This window comes from Parambassis ranga, chromosome 13, assembly GCF_900634625.1.
Source record: "Parambassis ranga chromosome 13, fParRan2.1, whole genome shotgun sequence".
Lineage (NCBI taxonomy): Eukaryota > Metazoa > Chordata > Actinopteri > Ambassidae > Parambassis > Parambassis ranga.
In genome coordinates this window covers 21,413,008-21,439,494 of record NC_041033.1, presented here as the reverse complement: position 1 = coordinate 21,439,494, position 26,487 = coordinate 21,413,008, and the positions used below count along the sequence as shown (strand labels likewise).

The window sequence follows — 26,487 nt, the reverse complement described above, 5'->3', positions numbered from 1 at the left end:
CTCCAGTAAAACCTTTAAAAAAGGTTAAATTAAAAAAAATGGATTAAATGTTCATTGTCGACTAGCAATGACTCATTTTAGCATTTAAAAAAAAATCAGCAGTGATATCTGATTGTGATGATACTAATCACATATGAAGCAGGGTTAACTGAGGAAGAGTGTAAAGTGAAGTACAGGAAGAAGCCCTGAAGGACAGAGAGAGGGGACCCCTGATGGAGCACTGATGCTAACAGTAACAGATGGGTCGTCCTCACTCTGGTGTCTGGTTTGTCTTTCACAGCAGACATCTGCTCCTGAGCGTCACACTGCCGACACTCTGTTGGTCAGTGGGTCTGTCGCTCTCAGGCCACTGCAGCTACCGCGTCAATATTTACTCCGCATGTTAAAAAAAATCTGCTTGTCCAACCAATCGGCAACAACTGCTCAGCACATTCCTGATTACAGCTCTCACCTCTAACGTGAATAACTGGTGACATTGGTTTGCCTTGAAATAATGCTTCGTGAAACTGATACATCATCCTCTCCTCAGAGGAATCCCCTGATACTTTATCCTGATGCTTCAGCAGCCATAACAGCTGAAACGAGAAATCCGTACGCTCTAATACAAAGCCAGGCATTTAGTGTGCAATGATGGAATGTGCAAAAAATATGGATGATGAAATTATCACAATGTCTGGATGTATTTCTCTTATCTCTGTCTAGTTCTGTGCTGCACAGAAATGTGAGAAAAGGCTGTCATAAGCTGTCACCCACACACACACACGGGAAGCAAGCACTGGCTAACAGAGTGAAGGAATATGCACTCACTGTAGTTCCATCTACCTCAAAAGTGTTCTCCTCTCCTCCTCTGTTCTGCTGTAAAAGCATCACTTCCACTAAAGGACTGGTCGTTTTTTCTTTGTCTTTCTCAGTCCCCTGAGTGCAGCATTAAAAAGGTAAGAGCGCCCCAGGATTGAGGAGGTACAGAAGAAAACGTTCCAATGGTTTCATTTCATTAGAATGCTTTTTCCTTTCTGATATGAACTCAGTGCAACGAGAGGAGCTACATTGGTGCACTGAACATTGAACATTATAATGACGTCCAAGAGTTTTTAAATCAAGGCAACTGGACTCGAGGCTTTTTTTTTTTTTAAGACGTTTCGCCACTCCCCCGTCTGGCTTCTTCAGTTCTGCTGCAGGACTAGTTGACGGCCTATTGTTAGGGTTTGAATGGGGCGGTGAAACCTACTAGGAAGAGATAAGAGTTGTAAACAGATGAAAACTGATGCCTCAGCCCTCCTACTCCCTTTAGAGATGGCTTCTTTGACTCCTCTTTCAAACCATCTGTCCTCTCTGTCTAGAATGTGGACATTCTTATCCTCAAAGGAGTGACCATTGTCTTTAAGGTGTAGGTGAACTGCTGAATCCTGTCCTGTAGCATATAAATATCAGAGCAAGCCACAGGGAGGGTGGTGAAACGTCTTTAATTGCATTGTGTTGCATTGTGTAGCTTTAATTTTACGTGCCTCTGATGTGTGTGTGTGAGGACAAGTCGAAACAGAGCTCTTGTCTCGTTCAGTCCTCTCTGTGTTTAGTCCAATCATGCATATCTTTCTGGCATGACTAGTGATGCCAAAGTGTCTAAACAAATCTGTAATTGATTGAAAGGAATAATAATTATAACAGCAGATCCCTGTCTCATCGCTCTAAGTGAGAGTGCCCCATTGATGTTCTCAGTGCACATACCTACACACCGCCTACACACCCACACACACTCCCTCATTCACACACACTTTCTCCTGTAGTGCAGAGCCAGCACAAAACTACAGGTCAAAGCTTAATGCACTGAGGGAGATAGTACAGTGCTTATATTTTCAAAAGGAAAGGAGAAAGCTGCACTTATGTGCACTAAAATAAAAGAGAAAATAGTTTAAGCCATTCCAGTCAAGGCCAAAAACAATCAGGTCAAAGTTCCTGTAAGGATGTGAGATGATTTAAGGGGGCATCTATCCTCAATTTTCCTCATAATTATCCTCATAAATAAACGTTACTTGCCTTAAGAAAACATGTGGACCACATTTGGCACACTTTCATTTAGTCCATTCATTCATAAACTTTGACACAGCTTCACACAAGATCAAATCCACAAATATTCAGATTTGTTTATCTGGCCTGTGCAGGAAGCCCAGTCATCCTGCAGCGACAGAGCAGCAGTTATTGATTAAACACTGCATTATACATTCAGAACACTGCAAACCTCAGCTTATTAGATCTGGATCTTTATACTACACTACATTAACACCCACTGCTAAAGGCTGGATATCAATACCCTGGAGCAGCATTATTTTGGTGTGTGTGTGTGTGTGTATCTAACACTGACAATGAGAGAGGAGACGTGTTACATGTGGCTAATACTCACTCATGAGAGACACCGAAAGGCGATGGAGTGTTTTTTTATCAAGAGTTTTAAATCTAGCATCCAATATAATACAACAGTAAATCTGTTTCATATCAGCCCAGGTACTTCTTTCTGTTACCACACACACTCCTTTACTTTAAGGTTTTGGAACATGTAGGATGATGAGGCAGACTTTGATCAGTTTCCGGGTCAGAGATTGGAACAGGAGGAAGAAGAATTAGCAGAATGCTAGCACTTGATGCGAGGGAGGAGAGATAGAGCGAGAGAGAGAGAGCGGGAAGGGATGGAGGGATGACCTTCACACATGAGCTGTACGAAGAGAGGAAGGAAGATGAGGAGAAGGGCGTAGGGAATGGGCAGCTGTTGCCAGGCAACCGCAGCAAGCACAGGAAAGAGGAGACACATTGCTCCATTTGCTGACGGCTGCCTGACGTCACAGCGAGCTGACGCAGCACGTGAGTTGCATCATAATCATCGAAAAGATCCCCTCTGCTGGGGTGACCCCCTTCACTGACACTCACCTACACACTAAAGGAAGAACGTCGGCCTTTTTCATATAATTCTCTCCTTTTTAGGCTCCCCAAAATGTTTTTTAATGTAAGAATTAACACACACAGATGAGGCACAGAGGTCCAGACCTTCTCAGCAACGGCATATTCATGATATTTTTTGATATAATTTAAAAGCCTTCCCTTAACTACCCTTCTATAGTGTCTTACTGTCTGGTGCAACAGTTAAAAACAAAAAACAAGGACATGGAGAAGAGAAAGAAAAGAAGGATAAAGTATGTAAAACAAACATCAGAAATCATCTGCATCTACCAAAGACTCCCTGGGACATTTATTTTAAACAGCTCAGGTAGCCTGTTTAACGTTTACCAGCTGTACACACTGTACAAACAGATTCACATGCACTCACAGATGGTAAATGCTACCCCCCCAAAAAAACAGGCAGTGTGCTTCACAAAATCCTTCACAGCAGAGAGGAGTTTTTACCCCGTACAGAATTAGACTGAACGCTCTCAGAGGACACTAGCAGAGACACAATCAGGGCACACCATGCAGTGTTTGGACAGGAAGCACCAAAGCCAACAGGACAACAACCGGCTCTTCAAACAACAACAAATAAAAAACATTTAATTGATTATTTATTGATCCACCTGTCAAGAGTGACAGGAAAGGAGAACGTAGTATGGCATGCAGACTGTGATATGAGCTTTAACCCATTGCAGACTGCAGGATGACCTCAACAGAATATTTCTAACAGTAGCCAGCAAAGAGTATTAATCCTCATAAAACAATAATAAATTTCCGTTACAAAACAAATTGCAGGTTGCCTAGCAATGGCCATGGAAAAATGGTTGTGAGGTGAGCACGGCTGCCATGTATGACTTCAGAGACTGAACCTTGTCTAACTGCCAACAGCAGGACGGCCTGGTGTGAATACAGTCTTCTACTGAGGAGCACGAGGGGGGATGAGTACAGTCGGTAAAACAACAACACATCAATGGCATAATTACATGTTCCTACAAATTCACCTTTTTTTAAACATAAACCCAAAAAAAACTAAAAACCAGACACAATGTGAAGAACAGATACTGTACAACATGCACACAAAGATGCTAAACATGTGTTTTCCTTGATCTTTATTGTCCAAAATAAACTCATGTCAGCTATCATGAGCTATTGTTAGCCGTTTTGCTAATATATGATGATACTTACTGCTTCTAAACAGACTGTGACCTTCTCTTTCTGTGTGTGTGTGTGTGTGTGTGGACAGATTGCTCGGAGCCTGTGATGTTATTTCAGACTTTGAGTGCAGAAGAGATGGAGACTCATCCTGCACTGAGAACAGACTTCACACAGAAGTCTCTGAACAACTTTGATTTACTCACTGGACTCTCACGTTTTCATTTTCACATAACAGTACTATTTGAGTAGTGTTAGATTTGTCATGTAGGCTGTTACTGTTGTAAAAATACATACTTATCCTACGATGAAAACAAAGAAATACATTATTCTAATACCTAAAACTACAAATGACTACTTTATAGATCAGAGTAGCACAGGTGAACTAAAGCTTTTCCCCTCCTCACCATCTCACCGTCCTTCTATAAGCATTTTTCAGTAACCGTACTCTTCCTTCAGATAAGCATGTGACCTATGCATGTATAATGAAAGAGCTCTCAGGCTATGCATCCCGCTATCTCCACATTGTACCACTGAATATCATTACACATCGGTCGGCCAATGCCCCCACATTATAACATGCACACTAAATTTGCAGTGCCCATATCAGAAGAAGAACGTAATTAGACATAATGAACAGCTAAAAGGCCAGTAATGGGTGAAGCTGCCTACCTGTATAGCCATCAACCACAATGCTAACAGTGAAGAGCAGGCTAACGGGACAAGCACAGAGAGACGACGCAATATTTCAACCAAGTTTTTCATTTTATATAAATTCCTGTACCAGTAAGTTACAATTAGCTGCAATCTCACCATGCCAGAGTTACTGAACAGTGCTGCACAGATACCACATAAAACAGCCTTGGCTCTGTTCAAACAGCTTCCACCAGGGGAATTCGCTGTCAGCCCAGCCCAGTATGAGACTGCAGAGGATTCATCTGCTGTGCCACAGTCAGCTACATGAACCATGGTGAATCTGGATGTAGTATGACTGAAACACACCCAGCATAGAAATGTTTAATGTTCCACTTAGAATACATGCTAAGCTTCAAGATAATAACTGTAGTGTCACTGCAGTGTTGCTTCACATGTGAAATACACAAACACTGAGTCTCTGGCTGTCTTCAGAACAGATGCATTGCCAGGATTTGTTTATAGCATACACTCCATCAGATAGAATTACAGCCTGCTAACTAAACAGTCACATGTTTGATTTTCTACAACAGCCCATATGGATCCATCAGCGTCCATGTGTACTGTCAAAACTGTCTCAGCAGCCCCTCAGTGTTACTCCCTCCGAGTCCTCTGAAAGGTCATCTCACACCATGTCTAATTGTGTGGGAACACTGCTGAAAATCACCTGACAATGGCTGTGTTAAATATTTTTTGCTTTCATTTTCTCCAGATGTCACAGCATATCACAACATGAGGTGGCAAACCAACCAAACCTGGGAAAAACACACCAAACACACAACTCTATGGACAACGGAGCATTTAGGGCAATGTGTAGTATTACAACATCAACATGAACACAACACACAGACACACACACACAACATGAAGGGCCACAAATATCTGAGACAACAGAAGAAGTGTGACCCCACAGCAATGATGAGTGTGAACACAACAACCTTGTGTAACCTTGACATGCAGCTGGGGAAAACACTGGCTAACCCAATTACATCTGTGTTGATTGCAGCTTCAGACACGAGGCTGTCGTGCTGCCTTAATATGAAACAGATCGTATCAGGACAGAGAGCAGTGGTGAAGGTTGCAGTACTCCTCTCTCTATTTCTAAGCCCCCTCTCTAATACTTTTGACCTTGCCACTGGCTTTGTTACGCTTTGATTAAGTGAGTTAAGCACTTGAGTGTTGAATACAAAGGCTAGTGTATACATCAGTTTAGAACAAATATGATAGTCAGGTGTCTGTAGATAAACAAACCTTAACCTTTATTTTTTGACAGGAGCTATTTGTCTTTTAAAACTTGTCCTTCTATTTTATTAGTTGATAGTAGTATTGCCTCCCATGCAACCTAAAATGCAGCGTTGATATTGGCAGCGATCTGATACCCCATTTTTCAGGAGTAAAATAAAAGCCTTGTTAGCCGTTTAGCTAACGCCACAAAACTGGAAATCAAATTAACTAATGTGACAACACTTTGGCAGGTTCTAGTCTTAGTCTTAATTTATTTGTACTCTTCTGACTCACATCCTAGATAATAAATATCCATAGATCCTTCCATATTTGTTCATGTTTTTAATCATATCCATACCTAAAACACATTGGTATCCTATCAGTACATGGTATCGCCGTACATGACATGAAAACCATTTATTTTAATTTAATTTATAATCCTTTATTAGTCCCACAGAGGGGAAATTTGTGACCGGCAAGGAACGCCACACACCAGTGAGTACACTGGAGGCAATGTGGGTAAAGTGCAAAAGCAACAGTTGGGATCGAACCACCAACCTTCCGGTTATTGGACAACCCTGCTCTACCACTGAGCCACTGCTGCCCCCATGTCAGATTATCTAGGTGTAGAAATTTTAAGTTATTATTAAAGCATGGTCCACGTATTTGCTATACTAATATGTGCATGTTTTGTCTACACTGTATTCACCGTTTTTTAAAATATCACCACACAAATGGTGATCTATGTGACCTAGTCTCTGAACCAGTGTTAGATCACTCATTCTCTCTGTCGTGACATCACTCACTGCTTAGTGTTGAAAGTCTGACACAACAAAATAAACCACACACTCCACAGTGATACTTTGTCTCATTCAATTCCACTACAAGCAGAGAGGAGTGCAGCAGAAATGCACCTGCAAGGGTTGAAAACTTTCTTTGGATGGACGGCAGAAACTCACCTTTTCAATTTTGTCCAGCCATTCCTTATTCTGGGCCAACTCGGCCATAAAAGCCTGGTGCTTCAGCCATTTCTTATGGAGCTTTTGGGTCTCGTCTCGGCTGCTGTCTCTCGCCATCAGCATCTTCTCACACACCCAGTCTCCCAGCTGGATCAGAGAAAGGGAGAGACATATTAATGCATAACAAATAAGACAACAACAACAACAAATACTGGCCTGGTGATGTTACAGAAAGTGATTCCGCACTTTAAAATGATCTGGATCTACCAAAACTCCCACAAATCCACAAATAAGTACATGATGAATTATCATATGTAAGTATGTTTTCACTATATTTTCTGTTAAAAAGTGGGAAAAATAAAATACAAACAGTGTTCTGTAGATAAACAAACCGCATATAGTAGGAAATACAAGGTCAAACAGACAGACATTAATATTTAATGACACACAGCAAGCACATGTAAGCAGACACACGTGTACCAACAAGCATGGCAGCACACAGCACAACAGATCATAGTGTCCACACCACCAACACACACCCACACAGCAGACGATCCCCCTGCAACACACATCCACATCCACTCTGTATAAATAGAGTAAAATGTGCACGTTTTGCACACACAGATTGGCCGCATGAGGCAAACACACTGTAAAAATACCCCACGCCTGCGCTGACAGCATCATCACAGTATTCAGGTCAGCGGCAGCACCCTCACCTATCCCTCATCAGCATCCTTATACCTGCATGCTACATTCTCCCTGCGCCTCTTAACACAACACAAATAACCAGTTTACCGGCAGCGTTTAGCAGGAACAGCCCACAGGGTTGTGGCAGCTGCAGGCAGCCGCTGGTATCCGCATCCTCGCTGGTCTGCCGTCACACACATGCAAAGATGCTCTTCACCGCAGAGCCAGATAGAAAAAGAAGAAGAGGAGAGGAACGAAAGGGAGGAGAGGAGCCCTTTTTGGAAAGCCGAACACAAGCCAGTGGTGCAAAGGTGAGAGGAAAATGCCAGGCAGAAGGGTAAATAACAACAACACTGGAGGGAAGACACAGATTGAAGACTTCAAACTGAGGCTGCGCTCCCCTCTCTCCTCTCTCTCTCTCTCTCTCTCTTGTCCCCTCCTTACTGTGTTGCCGAGGACTCGCTGTACGCTCAACGAGGGGAGAGAGGAGGGGCGGGGGTGGATCAGTGACGAGCAGGAGGGAAAGAATGAGGATAACTGAGCGAAGAAGAAGAAGAAGAAAAAACCCTTCTCCCAAAACAATAAAATGGCAGGCAGCCGAGCCAGTACGCAGGCACCCCTCCCCTGCCTCACACCTTCAACGAGTGGGCAAGTGAGCCAACAAGCTGCATGGCCAGGAGAGATGGAGTGGAGGAGGAGGAGGAGGACGAGGAGAGGGAGGAGCAAAAGCCTAGGATTGGGATTTTTGGGGGGCAGGGGATGCAGGCAACGCCTCCAGGCTCACCGGTCACGGCTAATGATGCTGAGCTGGAGAAGGTGGGGGGGTGGGCTTTAAATGGTGTCAAAGATGAGAATTGAAGGATGGATGGGGAAAGACTCATTTTTATGATATATTATATAATTATATATAATTTATTTTAACAGACTGAAGCATGCTGGTCTCCGCTACCAGCCGCGCTCAAGACTCCTTTACAGCTGTTTTTGTTTTATCTTTCCTCTCCTGCTCTAAATACATCACCCCCTCTATCATCCCTCTCCTCCTCTCTGCAGCAGTCCCAGGCAGCTGTACTCTCTGTCTCCAGCTTGCCTGACGCTGCTGCAGTGGTAAAGCAGAGAGAAGAGAGAGGGAGAGAGAGAGAGAGAGAGAGAGAGAGAGTGGAGGATTGGACACTGAAGGCAAAGAGAAAGGGTTTGATAGTGGGGAGAAGAGGGACAGGAACAAAAGAACTGGACAGGACAGTGAATTATCCTTAATGACGTATATGTAGTTTGATAGATTTACTGCTCGTCTTTCCTTTAACAGACCGGAGCTAGATACCAATCCAACGCCCCCTCTGTTTGTCACCTCTCCCTGAAGCTATTACACACTGTACAGACTGGTAAGGACACACCAGCTAAAAGGAGTAAACACACCTCACACATTCACATGCATACATGAAGCAGCAGACGCTTGTAAGGACTGCACACACATGCACAGGATTCATGACTGCATCGTGGAGGGTCATGGAGGGTCACAGCCTGATGCCCCCCTCGAGACTGTAAATGAATTGAATTAGGGGAGAGGAGGAGAAGGGAGAGAGAGTGTGTGAGTGTGCTGTCTGGGGGTAGGAAGGATGAGAATAGATGGGTGGAGGGGAGGAGAAAAAAATATGTTGTCTTTCCTCTTTGCAAATGTTAGACTTTGGACATCTGTAACATCATACTTCACGGTATCATGATATGAAATCAATGACTCAAAATCAAGTCTGTCCTGTAGTTAAACTAACATAGTAACACGGGAGTACATTGTGGTACAGTCCACAACCAACTACTACATTAAGCAACTCTGCTCGGTTTATAAAACCTCCAAACCAGACACTCACAGATGCAGTGACTGCAATTTTGTGGTGTGTGTGTGTGTACACTCACACTACGGGCAGAGTGAGCATTTGTCATTAGCTTTATAAAGTGTGACTTAGCATGTGTTGTATTCATGTAGTAGATACACATTTATTTAGCCGTTTAGCCTCTGGGCATACACCTGCTCTTTTCTTGAAACAGACCAGGAGGTGAATCTGGGTAAAAAGCTACAGCATGATCTAAGTTCACTTCTTGAGTCCCCTTTTGTCCTGAAGACACAGGTGTACTGTGGATAGGGTGGAAGAGGCAGGGGGATGAGGTGCTTTTAAACATTATGTAAGAAGAGAAAACATGTATTTTTTAGTCATTTCAGATATAGCTACATTCCCAAAAACCTAGCCTGTGTGACAAGGTGCCCTGTCCTGTCCATTTTTATGGTCATGTTTTTTTTTTGTAGTAGATCTGAAAAAGTCATCTACCCATTGATCAGGCTCATAGTAAAAAACTGTTGATGTGCAGCAAACCTATCTGGTTGACATGTTGTGCCAATGTGTTGGAGTGTGTGGACAGAGAGCAGCAGTGAGTAGCAGGAAACACAAGGGTGCAGCCTGGCCTGAACCAAAGAACACGGCCTCCCAGCTGAGAGATCAGGTTCCTTCAGACTGACGCAGTGTCAGTCGCCCACTGTAAGCCACACACACACACACAGATATATGACTGACACACAACTCATGCACACGTGCGCACACACTCTTATGTACACATGAATTAGTGTTCCTCCTTTGAATTAGTGATGAGGAACTGTGCTGCTGAATTATTCAGGTGAGCCAAAGAGAGAAAGTTGCTGAAACTAAACAAGGTTTTGGCCCAGAAAGCAGCTGGTGACTATGCACAGTGAGGAAGCAAAAACTGCAGCAGAGCGCAGAGGTGAGCCATGTGCAACAAAACTGGACACACATGAGGGGCAGACCATATCAACGACACAGATTAAGAAGTGGGTAACCTCAAAGTCCGCTTTTACCTCTGCACAGTGTTGACATGATTTTGGTCAGCACTCACAAATCATACAATTATACCGTACATACAGTAGTACAGAGAAAAACCTACATTTGATAATAAAGAAATAAAAAGTCATCTCTTTCTTTACCTATGATACCAACATGTAGACAGCTAGATTAGCTTCCTACCTCATGACAGTCCTGAAGAAACCTCTGAAGTTCCCACTGGTCGTTGAGTTTTTCCAGCCACTGTTGCGCCAGCTCTCTGTTCTGATTTCCTCTGAAAGAATGAGAAATAGGTCAATCAGAGTCAAGTTACAATACCTAATCAATTACCAGAAGTGTAACATAAATGTATTTTTAATTATTTTAACACTGGCTAAATTAATTATAAATTTCCTTCTATATATTCAGCTTTGGAAGAGCACATTTACAATTTACATTTACAAAAACCAGTTATTCTAAATCTGATACAGGGCATGTAAATAACAATAATAATGTAAGGGTTTTCTTATTGAGGCTGTTTTTTGGAGGATTCTGATGACATGTATACAGTGCATTCAGATTATGCATTTCATGTGGAGTTTTTACAGCAGTTTGCTACAAGCATCGTCTTTCCAGTTTCTGGTCAGCTCTGCAAACAAACAAGCGAGGCAAAAGGTTGCAAGGCTGGAGAGAAGCATGATTACATTTAAAAAACTGCATCATGCATGACTATGTGGTTCGATAACATTAGTAAAATGTTTTCAGAATTTTTTTAGAATATTGACTCTTCCAGAGAAATGCAAAAAGTAGAATACTCTACTACTACTACTACTACTACTGTGTCGTTAATTCTAAAGCACTGAAAGAACTACACATGAATATTGAGTATCACACAGCTTGCAGCTTTAGAAATATTACATTTCCCCTCAGGTAATGTCTTTATTGGGAATATAAAAGTTAATCCTAAACATTTTGGATGGAAATGTTTACTGACAAAAAGCTGTTGTTTTAATAGTTGCATGTTTAAATAAAAAGTCACTGTTGCTAAAAAAAATATGCCCAATATGTGTACACCAGATATTTGTTTTTAAAAAAAAAACCTTAAAAAAAAACCTTAATGAATGAACTAATTGTGAAAAGACAGAACTACAATGTAACGTGTAACTTATTTATCCGTCTCTATGGCAGAAATGGATGCTCACTGTGTTAATACATGTAAATTTAATCTAAAAACCATATGGATCTCCACATTGCTATTGTTAGGACACTGTTTCACACACACACACACAAACACCCAACCCCCAATAACCCCTCCCACACATACACAACGCATGCCGCCAGCTCAGCTTTCATATAGATTTCATGGTCAGTTGTCAGTTTAGTCCAGGCTCTTTTGTTTCACTAACAATTGGTCTCATTTTTTAGCTGCTGTTATTCTTTTTATAACCATTATAATGTGAAGGGGCAGCTGCTTAACTATGTGCTGAATGCAAAAGGCCAGAAACCTTTGGAAGGGTTAAAAATGGAGATCTTCAGTATTGAAACTATTTTTAGGAGCTGTTTCGTGTGTATAATATAATATTTCTAGGTTATTTTTTACAGATTTTGATCGTCTGTTCCTGTCTTTGTTTTTGTGAAGGCATCTGTTACCTATTGGCAAGGGTGTCGATGCGCTCCCTAATACGCTCCGAGTAGATGTTGCTCTGGCTGATCAGACTCTCTCCTGCCTCGATCACAGCTTTGATCCTGTGCAGGTTTAGCTCCATGGTGGTGGTGAAGTCCTTGTGTTTCTTTATGGCTGCTTCGACTGTTTCCACCGTGGTGGGCAGCTCCACGTGAGCAAGGGCTGACTCCTGGCAGATGGAGACGGGAAGGAAAGGAGCAATGAGGTGATTTTTTTTGGTTCAGAAAGTGACGAAAAAGACCATAAAGAGTCAAGAACTAATGTTTTAATTGTCAAACCATTTTAAAAAAATTAAATAATTTAAATTATTTTTGTGAATTATTATGGTGTTATTATGGCCTATTGTACAGACTTATTGTTCTTCTTTGTTTTATGTGAAAATATATTGAACAATTTCAACATAACTCATCAGCATAACTGCCAAAAACAAAACAGAGGCAGCACCATTCCTAAAAACAGTCAAATATGTATTTAGAAGCTTAAAACATGGTGGTGCAAGCGGGAACAAAAGTACTTAATGAAACAAAGCATGACAAATGTATATCTGTCTCTGGATGCAGAGACAATAAACTGAGACAGAAAAAAACAAGGAGACGCAGACAGAGATCAATGGCCTGGAACATCTTTGATACTTATCGAAGAAGAAATGCTGCTCTCTGTAAATCAGCCCCTCCAGGCTAATAAAGATAGCTGGTCCCTGGTAAAGATCTGTTAGCAAACCAAAGGAGACGTTCTGACCAACACACACACACACACACACACAGGAGTCAGCTGTGCCTGTGACATTTTAGACAAAAACAACCCTCTGTGTGTAACACTGAGATCAAATACAGCACCGATGTAGTCTGTACTGATGGGAATGTTCGGAAATAATAAACCAATATGAAAGAATTTGATGCTTTATAGTAAATGTTCTATAGAAACGTACAAGTCATAGACAGAATTTAGCCAATAAGAAGCCAGAAACACTGACACAAACCTATAAATACCGGCATATATTGTCAACACAGAGAGAGAGACACAAAACAGACTTAAGCACTGGGAGGCTGCCAACAGTTCTTCCTCCTACACTTCATCAAGGAGCGCATATCTAGAGTTACAAGAAGCTCCTCCTTTAAAAAGCACACAAGACAACCGCACTACAAAAAGACACACAAACACACACTCTCCCTCCTCTCTTTTCTCTTGTTGGCAGAGCAATAAGCCAACGCCCTGTCTAGCTGACACTCTGCTGCAGTCACAAGGCATCATTAGGCCTGTTTAGTCAGATTGTGTTGCAGACAACAGGATGTTTGGGTAATGTGATGAAAAAAATAATCCTATATACTAAGAGAGAACGCTTGTCACACACTTTCCTGTCAGGTGCTGCTCTTAAAACATTTTAGTGATGACATGGAATGTGACGTTGCACAACTCTCAGCTCTTAAGTTTGTTTGCAGCTTTTGGTGTATGGTCCCAAAGAATGATGGATGACGGCTGGTGGTATAGAGATCTTAAAGGGTTTTATTTGGGTGACCACATGTCTCCGTCTCCCTCACCTGGTTGTTGAGCAAGGACTCAGCCTGTTTGACATCTCGCAGGAACAGATGAAAAATGTGAGCCTGCACCAGAACTTCTCTCCTGCTTTCCCACATCTCCAGCAGCTTGTTCCAGCCAACATCTAGTTTCTGGAGCCACTGCTGCAGGGCAGCCTGAGGGAGAGGAGCCTCCTCGGACTCCAGCAGTTCATTCATGGCTTGCAGCCGCTCATAGTCTTCTTCGTATCTGCATGAACAGAGACCCGTCCGGTTATTCTCTGGACATCTGGCATGTTTTTAAAGACATGGTGCAGAGCAGCCCTCTCGTGCAACACGTCTGTTGTCTTCCAGTCACCTACCGTCCGATCTCTTCTTTCAGAGCAGCATGCTTGTTGATGAGTCTCTCTGCCTCCTCCAAATCATTGGGCAGCTGATCGGAAGCAGCAGCTGTCTGTGTCTGGACCAGCCAGGTCAGAAATGAGTCCAGGTCCTGACAAGACAGATAGTGAGATAAACGTAATCCACATTTCATTAATTCTATTGTTGGTCTAGACTCTGAGCATTGAACATTCTTGACATCACATCATCATACAAAGCCAGCCTTGCCTAAGTAGTTCAACATGCTGCCGCCGCTTCTTTTTATTGTCAGTACAATCAGTGATGATTTTCTTCTCAATGTATACCTGAATGAAACTCTGCAGCCTGCTAGCAACCATCAGCGAGTCCTCACATCCCTGCAGGGTCCTTTTCAGCTCCTCCCACTCCACACTGATGCCATCAAAAGGCACAAGGATCTCCATGGCACGCCCTGCGTGAGCTGTGGCCAAATGCTCTGCTTCTTCCTATAACACAACATAAATTAACAAGTTTTATGAGTTGGCATTATTATGACATAAAGCGAAGGTGAAATTTGTCAGCTTCTGTTTTGCTTCTGTCTTCTTTTGTCCTTTAACTCCCTACCTGTAGATGCAGCAGTTTTGGTTCCAGCACAGACAGAGCTCCCTCCATGGTAGAGAGCCGTCTCTGCAGAGCGAGGACTCCTCCCAAATCACTGCTCACATACTGTGTGGCGTCGATGGCTTTTCTCTTGTCCTGGATCTGGGACTTGATCTCAGCACACTCCAGCAGGTAGTTCTGCAGCCGTACCATCGAGCCTAGCTGATCTTTCTTGTGTTCCACCAGCTCCACAATCATGTTCCACCTGATACAGGAGGACAAATAGGAGGTTATAATACTGAAGTGAGTGTAAAACACTGAAATACTGATTCATAGCTGATGGATTCAAACACTGGTCATATTTCTTGTAGTATGGATATAACGTTTACTGAGGAGCTAATTTTTAGATTTTCACCACCTTCATCCTAACCATGTGAAGAAAAAACACCCAGTCAAAATGATGCTAAATTGTAATGACCTGTTATGACCTGAAAAATACTGCTCTGATTCATGTGAGACAGATATTTGCTCTGCTGTCGTTTCAGCCCAGACCTGGTCTGCTTACCATTTCATCATACAATATGTTCTCCTAAATCTGCTCCAGACCAGCGGGACTGAATACACACCCATTCAGCCAAGAAACACACACTGACACACATGCACACAAACACAGATCCTTGTGACTGTAATGAGGTAATGGCAGACAGAACACTCAGCAGGCAGACAGGAAAACAGCCCGGTGACACTGACCTCAGAGGAGGCTGACTTCTGATTGGGGATGATTTTAAATCAAAACATGACTTCTAAAAGAATTAGAGTAAATGATGCACAACAATATTGTCAACCCCATTAGAGTGTTCAATTATTAATTCTATAAGAGAGCAAAGATGAAAGATAAATGTTAATTTGGTATGTTTGTTTTTATATTTGGGCTAAATGTTCTTGGCTGGCTTCGTCTTTAATGTGGAAGCCAGCACAGATGGTCACCCTGAGAAGGACACTATGTGCCAAGGTCACAAGACTCATGGACACCCAGACCGTCATGGACTCAGCTGCCAGACGTCACTATGGTCAATGAATACAACTGAGACTGGTAAAAAAAAAAGCCAATCCAATCACAGGGTCTACCTGGTCAGATATTAAATAAACATGTCGGCAACAGTGAAGGGGGCGGGTGACACTCTTGGACTCTTGAGACACATTCATGTTGCTATCCCACATTTTAATCTCTGAGAATGCTGGTAGGAGTAGAGCAGCAGCTGACAGGACACGAGGCACCTAACTTCAAACTCACTTCAGACTCACTTCTTGAGTTTGAATTCCCCTGAATAATTACTCAACCCACAGATTTTTCCCTCCCATGGCAACTTTCTTCTCTTTTTGTGTGAGAGATCTTTCCTCCACCTACTTCTCCTCCCACTCAGGCATCCAAAGTGAAACCAATTTACTTTTACCGAAGAGACATCTGTCAGCTCATAAGCTGCGTTCCACAAACATGTGCACATTATCTAAGGATGTTTTTGCAAGAAAATTTATTTAATTTAATGATTTGATGAAACTGACAAACTGTAACTCCTTGGTAACTGAGCTGAAAATGAATGAAAACTTATTTTAATTCAATGTAAATAAATCAGCTTGTTGGTATTGTTTACCTGGAGTTAAGGTGGTCCTGACAACCTCTGACCTCTGTGGAAGACGGATGACCTCCGTCCAAGAGCTGCTGAACTATCTGATTAACATCTAGGATCCTTCCCATAAGGCTGTTCATCTCCTGGTCCAGGCTCTCAAACCTACAACAAGGGGCGTTCACCCTGTTAAAAAAGTTCTGCTTGGCAAACTTTGCACCTCCTTGAGTTCCTCTCCTTTTCTGCCTCCTCACCTATGTGCCACCACCTCTACATCCTCCAGTTTCTCTGGGAGCTCCATCTTGTCCAGCCACTGCTCCTTCTCATCAATCCATAGCTCGCAGGAGTTGACCTCACTGAACATGCGGTACACGGCTAGGGCGTCATGAAGCCACTGCTGTCTGAGCACAGCAACCTCAGCAACCTCTGTGTACAGCTGCTCCACCTCTCCCATACGCATCTGCACTTCCTGCAGACAGATGAAAAGACAGACAATAACAATACTGTTTATATCGCAGAAATACAAACAAAACATCCTCATGTCATTAAACCTCTACCTACCTCTTGCTCACGGTACTGCAGAGGCAGTGCCACCATGTGTTTCCGTAGTGCTACCACATGCAACCGATGTTTGTCGATGGCTTCGCTGACCCCTCTGTGCTTCTTTAAAAGGGACTGAGTGGAGTACTCGTCATGACCAAAGTCTTCGCTGGAGACCAGTCGGTAAGCATCTTGCAGCCAGGCCACCAAGTCATCTGTCTCTGTGGAGAACTGGAAGAAGTTGAGCGCCTCCTGCAGGTGGTCAAGACGCTGCGCAGCCTGGTCCTCGAGCCTCTTCCACTCGTCTTTCACCTCCATGATGTGCTCCTGGATCCCTGCTGTGCCAAAGCTCTTCTCGCTCAGAATCTGCTTCCCTCGCTTCATGGTGTTCTGGAGGAGAAGGTAAGAGAAGGGGATAACAACGTTAATGTACATGCTTATGTTGAAAAACGGTTTGTTTGAAATAATAATTAATAATTAATTAAAATTATGAACAGGGTAATATTTTTTTATAACCATACCATATCACTTATAAATGCAATCGCACAGAATCACTAAAGACATATAGTTCAGTACAGAAACTCCAGGGTCTGTATTCCAGGTGCTGACTCACACACACACACATACACACACACACACAGAAACGTAATCACGCATGCAGACACACACCTGCAGCAGTGACCGGTGAGCCAGCAGTTCTCCTGCCAGAGTCTTGTGTTTTTGCAATAACTTCAGCACACTGCTCAGGTCCTTGCCATAACCCTGGGCTCCAAGGATGGAGCTTTTCTCTCTGATCCAAGCTTCTGACTCCTCCAGCTCCTGAAATCACAATAAAACAGGAAAACAAGATGTCAAGTGTTACATTTAAACTGAATTTCTAAAATTGAACAAAGTCAACAAAAATAACGTTGGGAGAAAAAGATAAGTGTATAATAAATTTAACTCAACACAAATTTAAATATCGACCTGCCTTATGTACATTATACATTACAGAGAATCAATAGAGGTTGAAGACTGAATATTATCAGAAAGTAACAGAAAGTTTTAGTTCTCAATTCTGACACGGAAGGTGGTCCAAGCTGCTTGAAGTGTACTGCTCCTAAAACAAAGTGATCTACCTGAAAAAAGGCCCACAGCTGTCTTGACTCTTCAAGCTCGGCGCGTCTTTTAGCTGCCAGTTGTTTCAGCTCCTCCAGACAGGTGGAGACGTGGTTGACACGGTTACAGATCACCTGGGGGTCACATGGTTGGTAACCTAGAAGAAGGAAAAAAAATAGAACTCAATGACCATGAAAAAAATGTGCTTCATTCATTACAACTCTGAGCCCGACATACACTGATGTATTGAGCGGATCACGTTTCTAATATCAGGCTCCAAAAATCAATGATACGGTTGTGTCAAGGTTAAATACAACTTCATTTGAATACATTACATCAACGCTGGATCGTTGCTTTCTCTTAGTTTTATAAAATAATTCAATAGTACCAGTGGAATTAAAAAATACTTTTCAATAACTTCTGATGACATTCCTACCTTCTATTGTGGTGAATTTGAGTGCAGCAGTATTGAGTGTCTCCACTCTCTCAGCCTGCACAGTGATGTCGGCTTCCTGCAGACTATGTTTCTGCAGCAGGTCATCTACCTCCAGGAGATGCTTCCCAAAGTCCTTTGACAGCAGCTGGACCTGAGAAGAAAAAAGTGAGGGAATGAGAGATGGGAATTTAGGAAACCATGAATGAATCTAACTAATTTCTATCTGTTGTCACTCAATATACAGGAATTGTATGTTCGTCTATCGCTCTCTGTCACACCCTCTGGTACCTGTGTGTCCTCCATCCAGTCAATCATATACACCATGTCCTGAAAAGTCTTCTGTAAGGCCAAGTTCTTCTCCAGCCGGGTTCTCCTCCCAGCCACCAGCTCCTTCAGCAGACTCCACTGACCCAAAATATTCTCTTTACGTGCCAAGATCCGTCGGATGTCATAGTATCCTTCCTTCTCCATCTCTGCAGATAGTTCTACAACCACTCCAATACGCTCCTCATATGAAGCTATATCCGCCTCTATGGCTTCGTGTTTCTTCATTGCTGCCTCAACTGCTGGTAGGTCATAGCCAAAATTGTCCTGAAGGTACAGAAAAAAAAGAACAAAAACATCTTTGCTGACAGAGTAGAGGGAAAACATTCACATGTGTATTCACAGTGATATCCCTACCTGTGATACAAGTCTCTGATTTTCATTGAGCCAGGCTTGCCTCATGGTGGTTTTGTGGTCAAAGCGCTGAGCCAACAGTTCTAGCTTCTCCTGACGAATCAGCTCTTTGCGCAGAGCCACACCTCTTTCATGCTCTGCCTTCTCCAGCCTCTCCCAGGCCTGGACAAGAAGAACAATTTAATATCATCTGAAACCCTTTGAAATACTGAATACAGAAAAATCACCACAGCTGGTAAATGTTTGACCTTGTTGATGTCTGAGATGAGCTTCCCCTCATGAGGCACATAGGGTTTCTGGTTATTGGCTCTGAGTTTACTTTGGATGGTAAAAAGGAGGACCTCGAGATTCCCTTTTTCCTGAAACCTACACAAGAAACAAGTTCACAATGTGACCCCGTCTTTTTCAACAACTCTTTTACTCTAGAAAACACTAAAGTACTTTGAAAACAGACTAAGGTCAAAGAAGACACTGCAGTAACACGGATGACTCAGGAGGCTGATCAAGGACATATAAAGAGTCTGAATGCTTGCTGACAGATAGGTCTGAGGGCTCTGGGTAAAGGGTGACTTTTCTGCGGTCCATACTACTCTGGTCTCCATTGGTGGCCGTTAATCACTCAGCAGGAGTCTGCTGTATGATAGCTGGGACGTTCATCTAACCAACGTGTGACATTATCAGAGCCACTCCTGAAGTATATAAACACAGTTCCAGTTTCATCATTGGACATTTGATGAACTAAAACTGCATGCTCATTAAATATTAAGCCAGCCTTTTGGAAATACAAAAAGCTGATATTTGGAGCTACCATCCTGTGGATTCTGTGCTTACTGAGTAATGTATGTCTGTGCCATATGTCAACTGCTTGACTCACCCGGAGCCAGCACACATGACACTGTTTCAGAGTGCACCGGGACCTGCTGTATTATAGACCATGTGTGTCTTTGGGCATCATTGCAGCTGCCACTACCCTGTAGTCCCATCACATGTGGGGCTATGAGTTTACTCATGGGCTGTTTGTAAATCTGATCATAATGTTGGACAAAAAGCTCCAGGCTCTGTGATTGTTATTGTTGTGATTGATATGTTTTCGTGAATGTTCACATGTACACATGTACACATGTTGCTTCCCCTCATATTAAACTTCTATACAGCATATGCTAAAAAGCATAGCAGCCATACATAGCATGCTTTTGTGTCATCACACTAAAAGTGTCCAAAACTTACTTGATGGGCTTCTCTATAGTGCAGTAGGTTGTGAAGGCCTGCAGCTGCTGCTGAACTCCCGTCAGCGAGTTGGCAAACTTCTGGTTACTGATGACCGCAATGGTCTTCTCTATCCAGTCCAGCAAGTCTGACGCCAAAGCCTCGTAGCGGTTGATAATCTTCTCTGCCTCAACGCAATTGTCAAGCACCTGAGTCAGATTAATGGAAGACAGTTTAGATTCAGAGAAGAATGATACAGTACAAAGAAAAGAAAAGCCTCATTGCTGCCCCTTCAGAATAATGGCACTGCATCATCTTTGTTTAAAAGTGGACAATGAAGTGCGTATGTTACCTTGCCAACTCTCTTCCCCTCCACAATGAGAGCCTTCATTTTGGAGAAGTAGTGGTAGTAGGAGACCACATAGGTAATAATAGACTTTTCATCAGGGTTCTCTGTGTTCACATCTGTACAGCGGTTGTAATGAGAGCAAAGTGGTTAACGTCCACATTTTTTTTTTACATGGAACTACACCGTAAATAATAAATCTTAGCAAGAGAAAAAACCCTTTCTTGTATCTCTAGTGTATTGCGATACCCATGTGAGATTCTCACCCTCAGGGTCTAAGAGTTTGGTGAGGCCCAGGTGCTGCTCAGCAATGTTGAAAGCTTGCTGGAGGTTGTGGGTTGCATTGGACCGTGTCAGCTTGTGGAACTCTATCAGGTCAGGTCTGGAGGGCAAAAGATGATGAAACAGAATCTGTCATGCATGTATGGCTGTAATCCAAAAGCTGCATGTCAGTTAAACCTGCTGCATGTCTTTCCACTATACATCTGTCAAAATTAAAATGTCCCTAATTGAATCCAATATCCCAGATTCACACATAGTAGCTTTCTGTCTAGGCATCTAGAATGTCCTACCTGTGTCTGTGTATGAGGGCGTTAAAGGCAAGGCCGTCTCTCCAGCAGGTCGTGAAGTTCTGGATGTTGACCTCAGGGTACCTGCAACATGGAGAAATGTTTTAGAACTTTAAATAAACACCAAGGAGCCCAAAGTCACTAACGGTAACATACAAGCTGGAATTAAATGAGCTCCTAAAATTCACTGTATCAGTGCTCACCCTGCAGTCTTCATCTGGCACCAAAGCAGCAGCGCATCCTTGGCTGAGCGAGTTTCTCTGTTGTCCTCTGTCTCTATTTTGATCACCTGAATCTGAACAAGAACACAGAAGAGCAATACTTCAATGGGGAGACAAAGCAGCACTGACTTTCCATACTCTAAGACAGTCAAGATGTAAAGCTGAGAATAAACATTTACATTTTACCATTCACAGTGCCATGCAGTGTATAGATAAGGCACCATTTTGTTTGTATTCTCTTTTATATTCATAGCGTAAAATATATAATGTATTATACTCTTATTATACTCTTAGTATCAAATCTCAAATCGACCCACACAGCAAAAAATACGTAAAAGAAGCCAGAGAAATATGAGCTGATGACTTCACTGTAAAAACACACACACACACACACACACACACGTGTGCCTCCTGAGAACAACATGCAGAGCCATTACAATGCCTGATGATAGGTGACAGTGACAGCCATTCAACCAATCACATCACACTGACATGATCCAAGGTAATTGGGGACATGACACCCTGGAATCAGCTGCTGCCTGTGTCGTTAGGCACAACGCTGCACACACAAACACACAAACCCACAGACAGCCTTGCATATAAGAAGACACACGAGCACAACGTCTGTTTTTGAACACAAGGTTTAGGATTATGCTACAATCATTTGTCTGTTTGTCTCTGTGAGTGAACATCATTCATTGAAATGACTACTCTTCGTTATTTCAGCAGCTGAGCAGAATTTAACAACTGTAAGAATTTTAAGTGGTAGCATGATTCAAATCAGTGCACACCTTTATGTATGTGATGGCACCAATATTTGTCAGCTATAACTTCACATTCCAACATAATAAACACAGAAAGTTGAGTACGAAGAAGGCAGCATGTCTGCCAATTCATACCCAAGAGAAATGAAGTACAATTTAGGAAACATCTGCACCTACACATCCTGCCAAATATATATACAGTTCAGTTCAATCACGTGTGTTTAAATCAAGTACACTGAAAACTGCAGCTGAGCTGGCACTGTGTCCGGTTCGCAAACACTCGCACACTGCACACACTGTACCTAACACATGGGACAGTCGGCCAACCATATACAGCACAGTAACTGCAATTACTACAAATAATAATGCTTTGTTATTATTTGTGTACGGTCCTGTAAGTATGTTTACCTCTTCCTTAGCCTGTCATTGCTGACCCTTCTTTACTCCCTCACTCTCACTCTGTCTCCCTTCTCTTTCTGCCTCTCTCCCTCTTCCTGTCAGTGTGCAGCTATTGCAGTGGTTAGGCCCTACCTGCTGACTGGGCAAAGCAAACTCTCACTTTTCACCACAGAGGAAGGGAGTAAAGAGGAAAAGAGGCAGAGATGAGGAGGGGCAGTGTGCGAAGGGAAAAGATGACTCTAAGCCAAACTGATCTTGAAGTAACGCTTTAACAGGGGTTTTAGTTTCATTATAATTATGGATCATTCTTAATCTAATGTTTTTTCTACACATGATACTTTTCTGGACTTAAATACCTGTCAAATAAAACATGAGATTAATATGACTTTAACATTAGTTGATTTATTATCAGAAGCCTGAATCAGCAATACGTTGCTGACACTGACCGAAGGTGAGTTAGGCAGCTTATTTACCACAACATCACTGTATGCTGCTTGTACATCAGCTAACCTTCCTTACCCTCTATCCTTCCTGCTTTCATAATTACTCTCTCTCTCTCTCTCAGAAACACTCCTGAACAGCAGTCTCCTGCACGTCTCTCCTTTCCCAGCACATGCAAAATTGAAGAGGCCATCGACTGGCGGCTCTTGGGAGCAGGAGAACAGGACAACAGCCAAGCCTGCAGCTAATGCTGGCAAATCTAGTCATCAGCTAACACTACTATAGCCTAAACTGTACAGTTTCAGCTGTTTAGCAAGATGCAGAATGCCACAAAAACAGGCATTGCTGAGGTTTGTATTGAGTGAATCCAGTCAGCCATATTGCATACACAGAGTATTTATACAGTGTCTAACTCGCATGGACCACAGAGGGTCACACATAATATTGGTTAATTCCCTTAACGGTGCAGTTAAAACTGCTTTGTGGTAGGTAGCCAGGTCTGCATGACAATACTGAGTCCCAGGAGACAGCTTGTAAGCGACTATTGCACTATTGGGGGGGTGGGGGTCTAAATAATGCTAAACAAGCATTTTGTGCTAAGGCCATGCTGTAGCACTGAGCCGCAATAAAGAGAAGAGGTGGCCTTACTTACATGGACTGATCCTGTATCGCTGCTGCTAAGGCCTGGAGAACTGTGCATGTGTGTATACTGTGTGTATGTCAGGATCAGCATAGGTGTGTGTGACTAGGACTAGATAGATGAAGATAGACAAGACTGTGTAGGTAAAACAGTGAGTGGGCACTCGTGTGTGTGGGTTCGTCCTTGTTGAAGAGCAGACTGAAAGGCGACTGCTACCTCTGCCTGTGAGTGACATTCAGGCTTAATCCACAAAACTCTGCTGTCGCTGTCGCACACTGATGACGCATCAGCAGTGACAGCCCTTTCCCAAACTGAACCAGCCCTCCTAAATGATGCCACTGCTGATTACAGCATCCTTGTGCTCCAGTAAGTAGTAAGACAACCAGTGCTCATGAAAAAGAATATCAGAGTGAGGACAAACTCACTTATATTCCTAAGCTTTGTCATTTAGGTATTTCCACAATACCTCAATGTTTCACATTATGTATAATTTTTACCTGGAAACGTAGAATAATGGTCCAGATAAGGCCCAGCGTGAGGCGGTGGTTTCCATCAACAATGTCGTGAGACCCAACATTTTCCAGGTGCACTCTCTGCTCTTTAAGGAACTGCAGGGCTTTGTCAACGTTCTCAAGGCAGTGGATCCGCATACGACCCCGCGTTGGCCTCGGCTGGGGAAGACAGAAGATTTCCTTACAATGGCAACTTTTTCTCAATAACCTCAATAAATCCAAGGTATGTTTCTTAAGCTGTTACATTTGCCACAAGTTAAGTGAGCGCAGTAGCAGTTTAATGTGTGCACAAATGTAAAAATTAGCACTTAATACCCTGACCAGGCTCGCTTAAGAGTGACTACAAAAACTTAAATAAAGTATGTGTGTGTGTGTGTGTGTGTATAAAATAGAAGTATATGTGTGTTCTCACCAGCAGCTCTCCACTAAGGACCTCCAGAAGTCTGGTAAGCATGTATCCATCCCTCAGGTCGTTGTAGAGGTCAGCTATGCGACAGGACACTCTGGCCAGATGAGAGTTAACCCACTTCGTGAAAGTCTTTTTCTGCACTGCATCTCGTTCATCTGAGGGGAAATAAGGAGGAAGACCATTTTTATCTAAAACAGCTGATTAAAACATAGCTATAAAAAAGTCATAATAAAAGTATTTCAAAGGAAAAAGCAACAAAGAACTGGCACCAAGTCCTAAGGGTAAGTGCATCAATATGCCTGCAGATGTCTTAAGCATGTGTATTAATCTGTATGTGACTTCTGACCTGCCAGGGCCTTGATGCGGGAGCACTCGAACAGCTTGGAGCTAGTGCACTCTGTCTCCCAGAACCCAGAGCTGAGCGGTCGGTTGTTGTTGTTGAGCTGGCGCTGGGCTTCCGCGTTGTCCAGGTCTGGGGAGGCATTAGCCATCGCGCCCGGCACCCTGCAACATGCACAATAGCGTTAAAAATCAGCTTGTTGGTCTAATATAAATTGATAACTTGACATTTCTAAAATCAGTCTTTGCTGACCTATTTACAAAATGTGAACTAATGCATATTCACACACATGCTCTCACAGTCACACGTACGCGAAGGCAAGAATTTGACAGATGCCATGTCCACAGATGTTCGCGCTTGACGATTAAACTCTTACAGACTTCACACACATTATCACACACCTTTTAAACAACTTGGACACTGTAGCATCACCAGTTAAATTATTAGTCTCAAAATTCCACAAATAACATAAAAGAACAAAAAAAAGATACTCAGGAGGCAATAAGTTAGCTTCTTTTAGCTCATGAATGATGCAGCAGCCGTCCTTGACATCAGAGCATTTTACAATAGAGAAGCTTCAAATAAAATCACACTGGAGGTTCAAAGGATGATGGGAGACAGAGAGTACAAATTATTTGTCTCAGTCATTTCTCCTGTCCAAGCTTTGACAGCTGAAAACAGGATTATAAAAATAACTTCTTAACAAAATCAGCACAGGGCAAGAGGTAAGAAACACAAATATTCAAAAGAGATGATAATGAAAAGACTTCTGTTCAGGTTTGTGATATTTATCAGCTTCTGTAGCCTAAAACCTGATGAAAACCGAAGCTAATTTGTAGCATCCTGATGTAAACAACATGCTTCAAAACAATGCATATTTCTGTTTGAAGTATCCACTAACAACTGGAGAGCAGACATAAAAATCAGCAAACCAAGCGAAAATTTAAACCTCTTCCTGCTAGAAAAGGCTGATAGCTATCAAGTGAACCATGTGTGATAGGACACTTTTTCACTCTTGGACAGATTCTCAGATGTAAAGGAACTGAACTGGCTCTTTCTTTATACTTTACATGCTGTGTATTCAGCCACATTCAAGCATCCTTTACAGTTAAATGTGAAATAAGAGGCATCAGAGTCCAGCTCCCCAATGGACTCCTCCTGAACATGCAATGGTCCCTCTCAGTGAAGAGCAGATGTGCCCACAGGACATAAAATATGCCATTTGGTGTGCTCCGCCTGCTAACAATAGGGGAATACATGTTTGTATGCATGGTTAGGCCCAGTGGGAATCAAAGCTTTATACTGAGCATTTTCAAATGCCGGATTTAGGGAGAATACTAAAGATTTAAAATATAAATCTCCTTATTTAGTGTATTCTTTTACATTTATATTGTCTCTTTATTTGTTTGACTCTCTTAGATATCTACATATCTAAATAGAAATGTATGTTTCTAGATGTTTTCATTCATCCAAGTCATGTTATACCCAAGAGATTAAAATTCAGGCAACTGGACTCAGGACTCTGGCTTCACCACCCCCTTGTGCTGGTCAGCAGAAAACCAGAAGACCAGAGTCCAGTTGCCTCAATTTTAAACTCTTGTATATTCTTAGGTGTAGCAAAAGCATTGGCCACGCTAGTGTTTGGCTCTCTCTGT

The 26,487-nt window shown here is 42.5% G+C and overlaps 1 protein-coding gene across 1 annotated transcript in view; it reads right to left on the bottom strand.

Moving 5' to 3' along the window:
* The window catches only part of sptbn4b (spectrin, beta, non-erythrocytic 4b), a 48,657-nt gene that overhangs the window by 14,770 nt on the left and 7,400 nt on the right, over window positions 1-26,487 (bottom strand). Inside the window, exons 2-25 of the mRNA XM_028419378.1 lie at window positions 24,839-24,996; window positions 24,496-24,647; window positions 24,069-24,242; window positions 21,310-21,401; window positions 21,110-21,190; window positions 20,804-20,919; window positions 20,544-20,656; window positions 20,213-20,400; window positions 19,234-19,351; window positions 18,989-19,147; window positions 18,596-18,898; window positions 18,308-18,458; window positions 17,892-18,028; window positions 17,443-17,592; window positions 16,795-17,163; window positions 16,488-16,702; window positions 16,261-16,398; window positions 14,633-14,873; window positions 14,356-14,514; window positions 14,032-14,162; window positions 13,694-13,919; window positions 12,122-12,324; window positions 10,676-10,766; window positions 6,963-7,109 (exon numbers count right to left, since the gene is read on the bottom strand). Coding sequence (XP_028275179.1) covers window positions 6,963-7,109; window positions 10,676-10,766; window positions 12,122-12,324; window positions 13,694-13,919; window positions 14,032-14,162; window positions 14,356-14,514; window positions 14,633-14,873; window positions 16,261-16,398; window positions 16,488-16,702; window positions 16,795-17,163; window positions 17,443-17,592; window positions 17,892-18,028; window positions 18,308-18,458; window positions 18,596-18,898; window positions 18,989-19,147; window positions 19,234-19,351; window positions 20,213-20,400; window positions 20,544-20,656; window positions 20,804-20,919; window positions 21,110-21,190; window positions 21,310-21,401; window positions 24,069-24,242; window positions 24,496-24,647; window positions 24,839-24,983 — 3,999 coding nt within the window. The 5' untranslated portion in view covers window positions 24,984-24,996. The remainder of the gene's footprint in view (window positions 1-6,962; window positions 7,110-10,675; window positions 10,767-12,121; window positions 12,325-13,693; window positions 13,920-14,031; window positions 14,163-14,355; window positions 14,515-14,632; window positions 14,874-16,260; window positions 16,399-16,487; window positions 16,703-16,794; window positions 17,164-17,442; window positions 17,593-17,891; window positions 18,029-18,307; window positions 18,459-18,595; window positions 18,899-18,988; window positions 19,148-19,233; window positions 19,352-20,212; window positions 20,401-20,543; window positions 20,657-20,803; window positions 20,920-21,109; window positions 21,191-21,309; window positions 21,402-24,068; window positions 24,243-24,495; window positions 24,648-24,838; window positions 24,997-26,487) is intronic.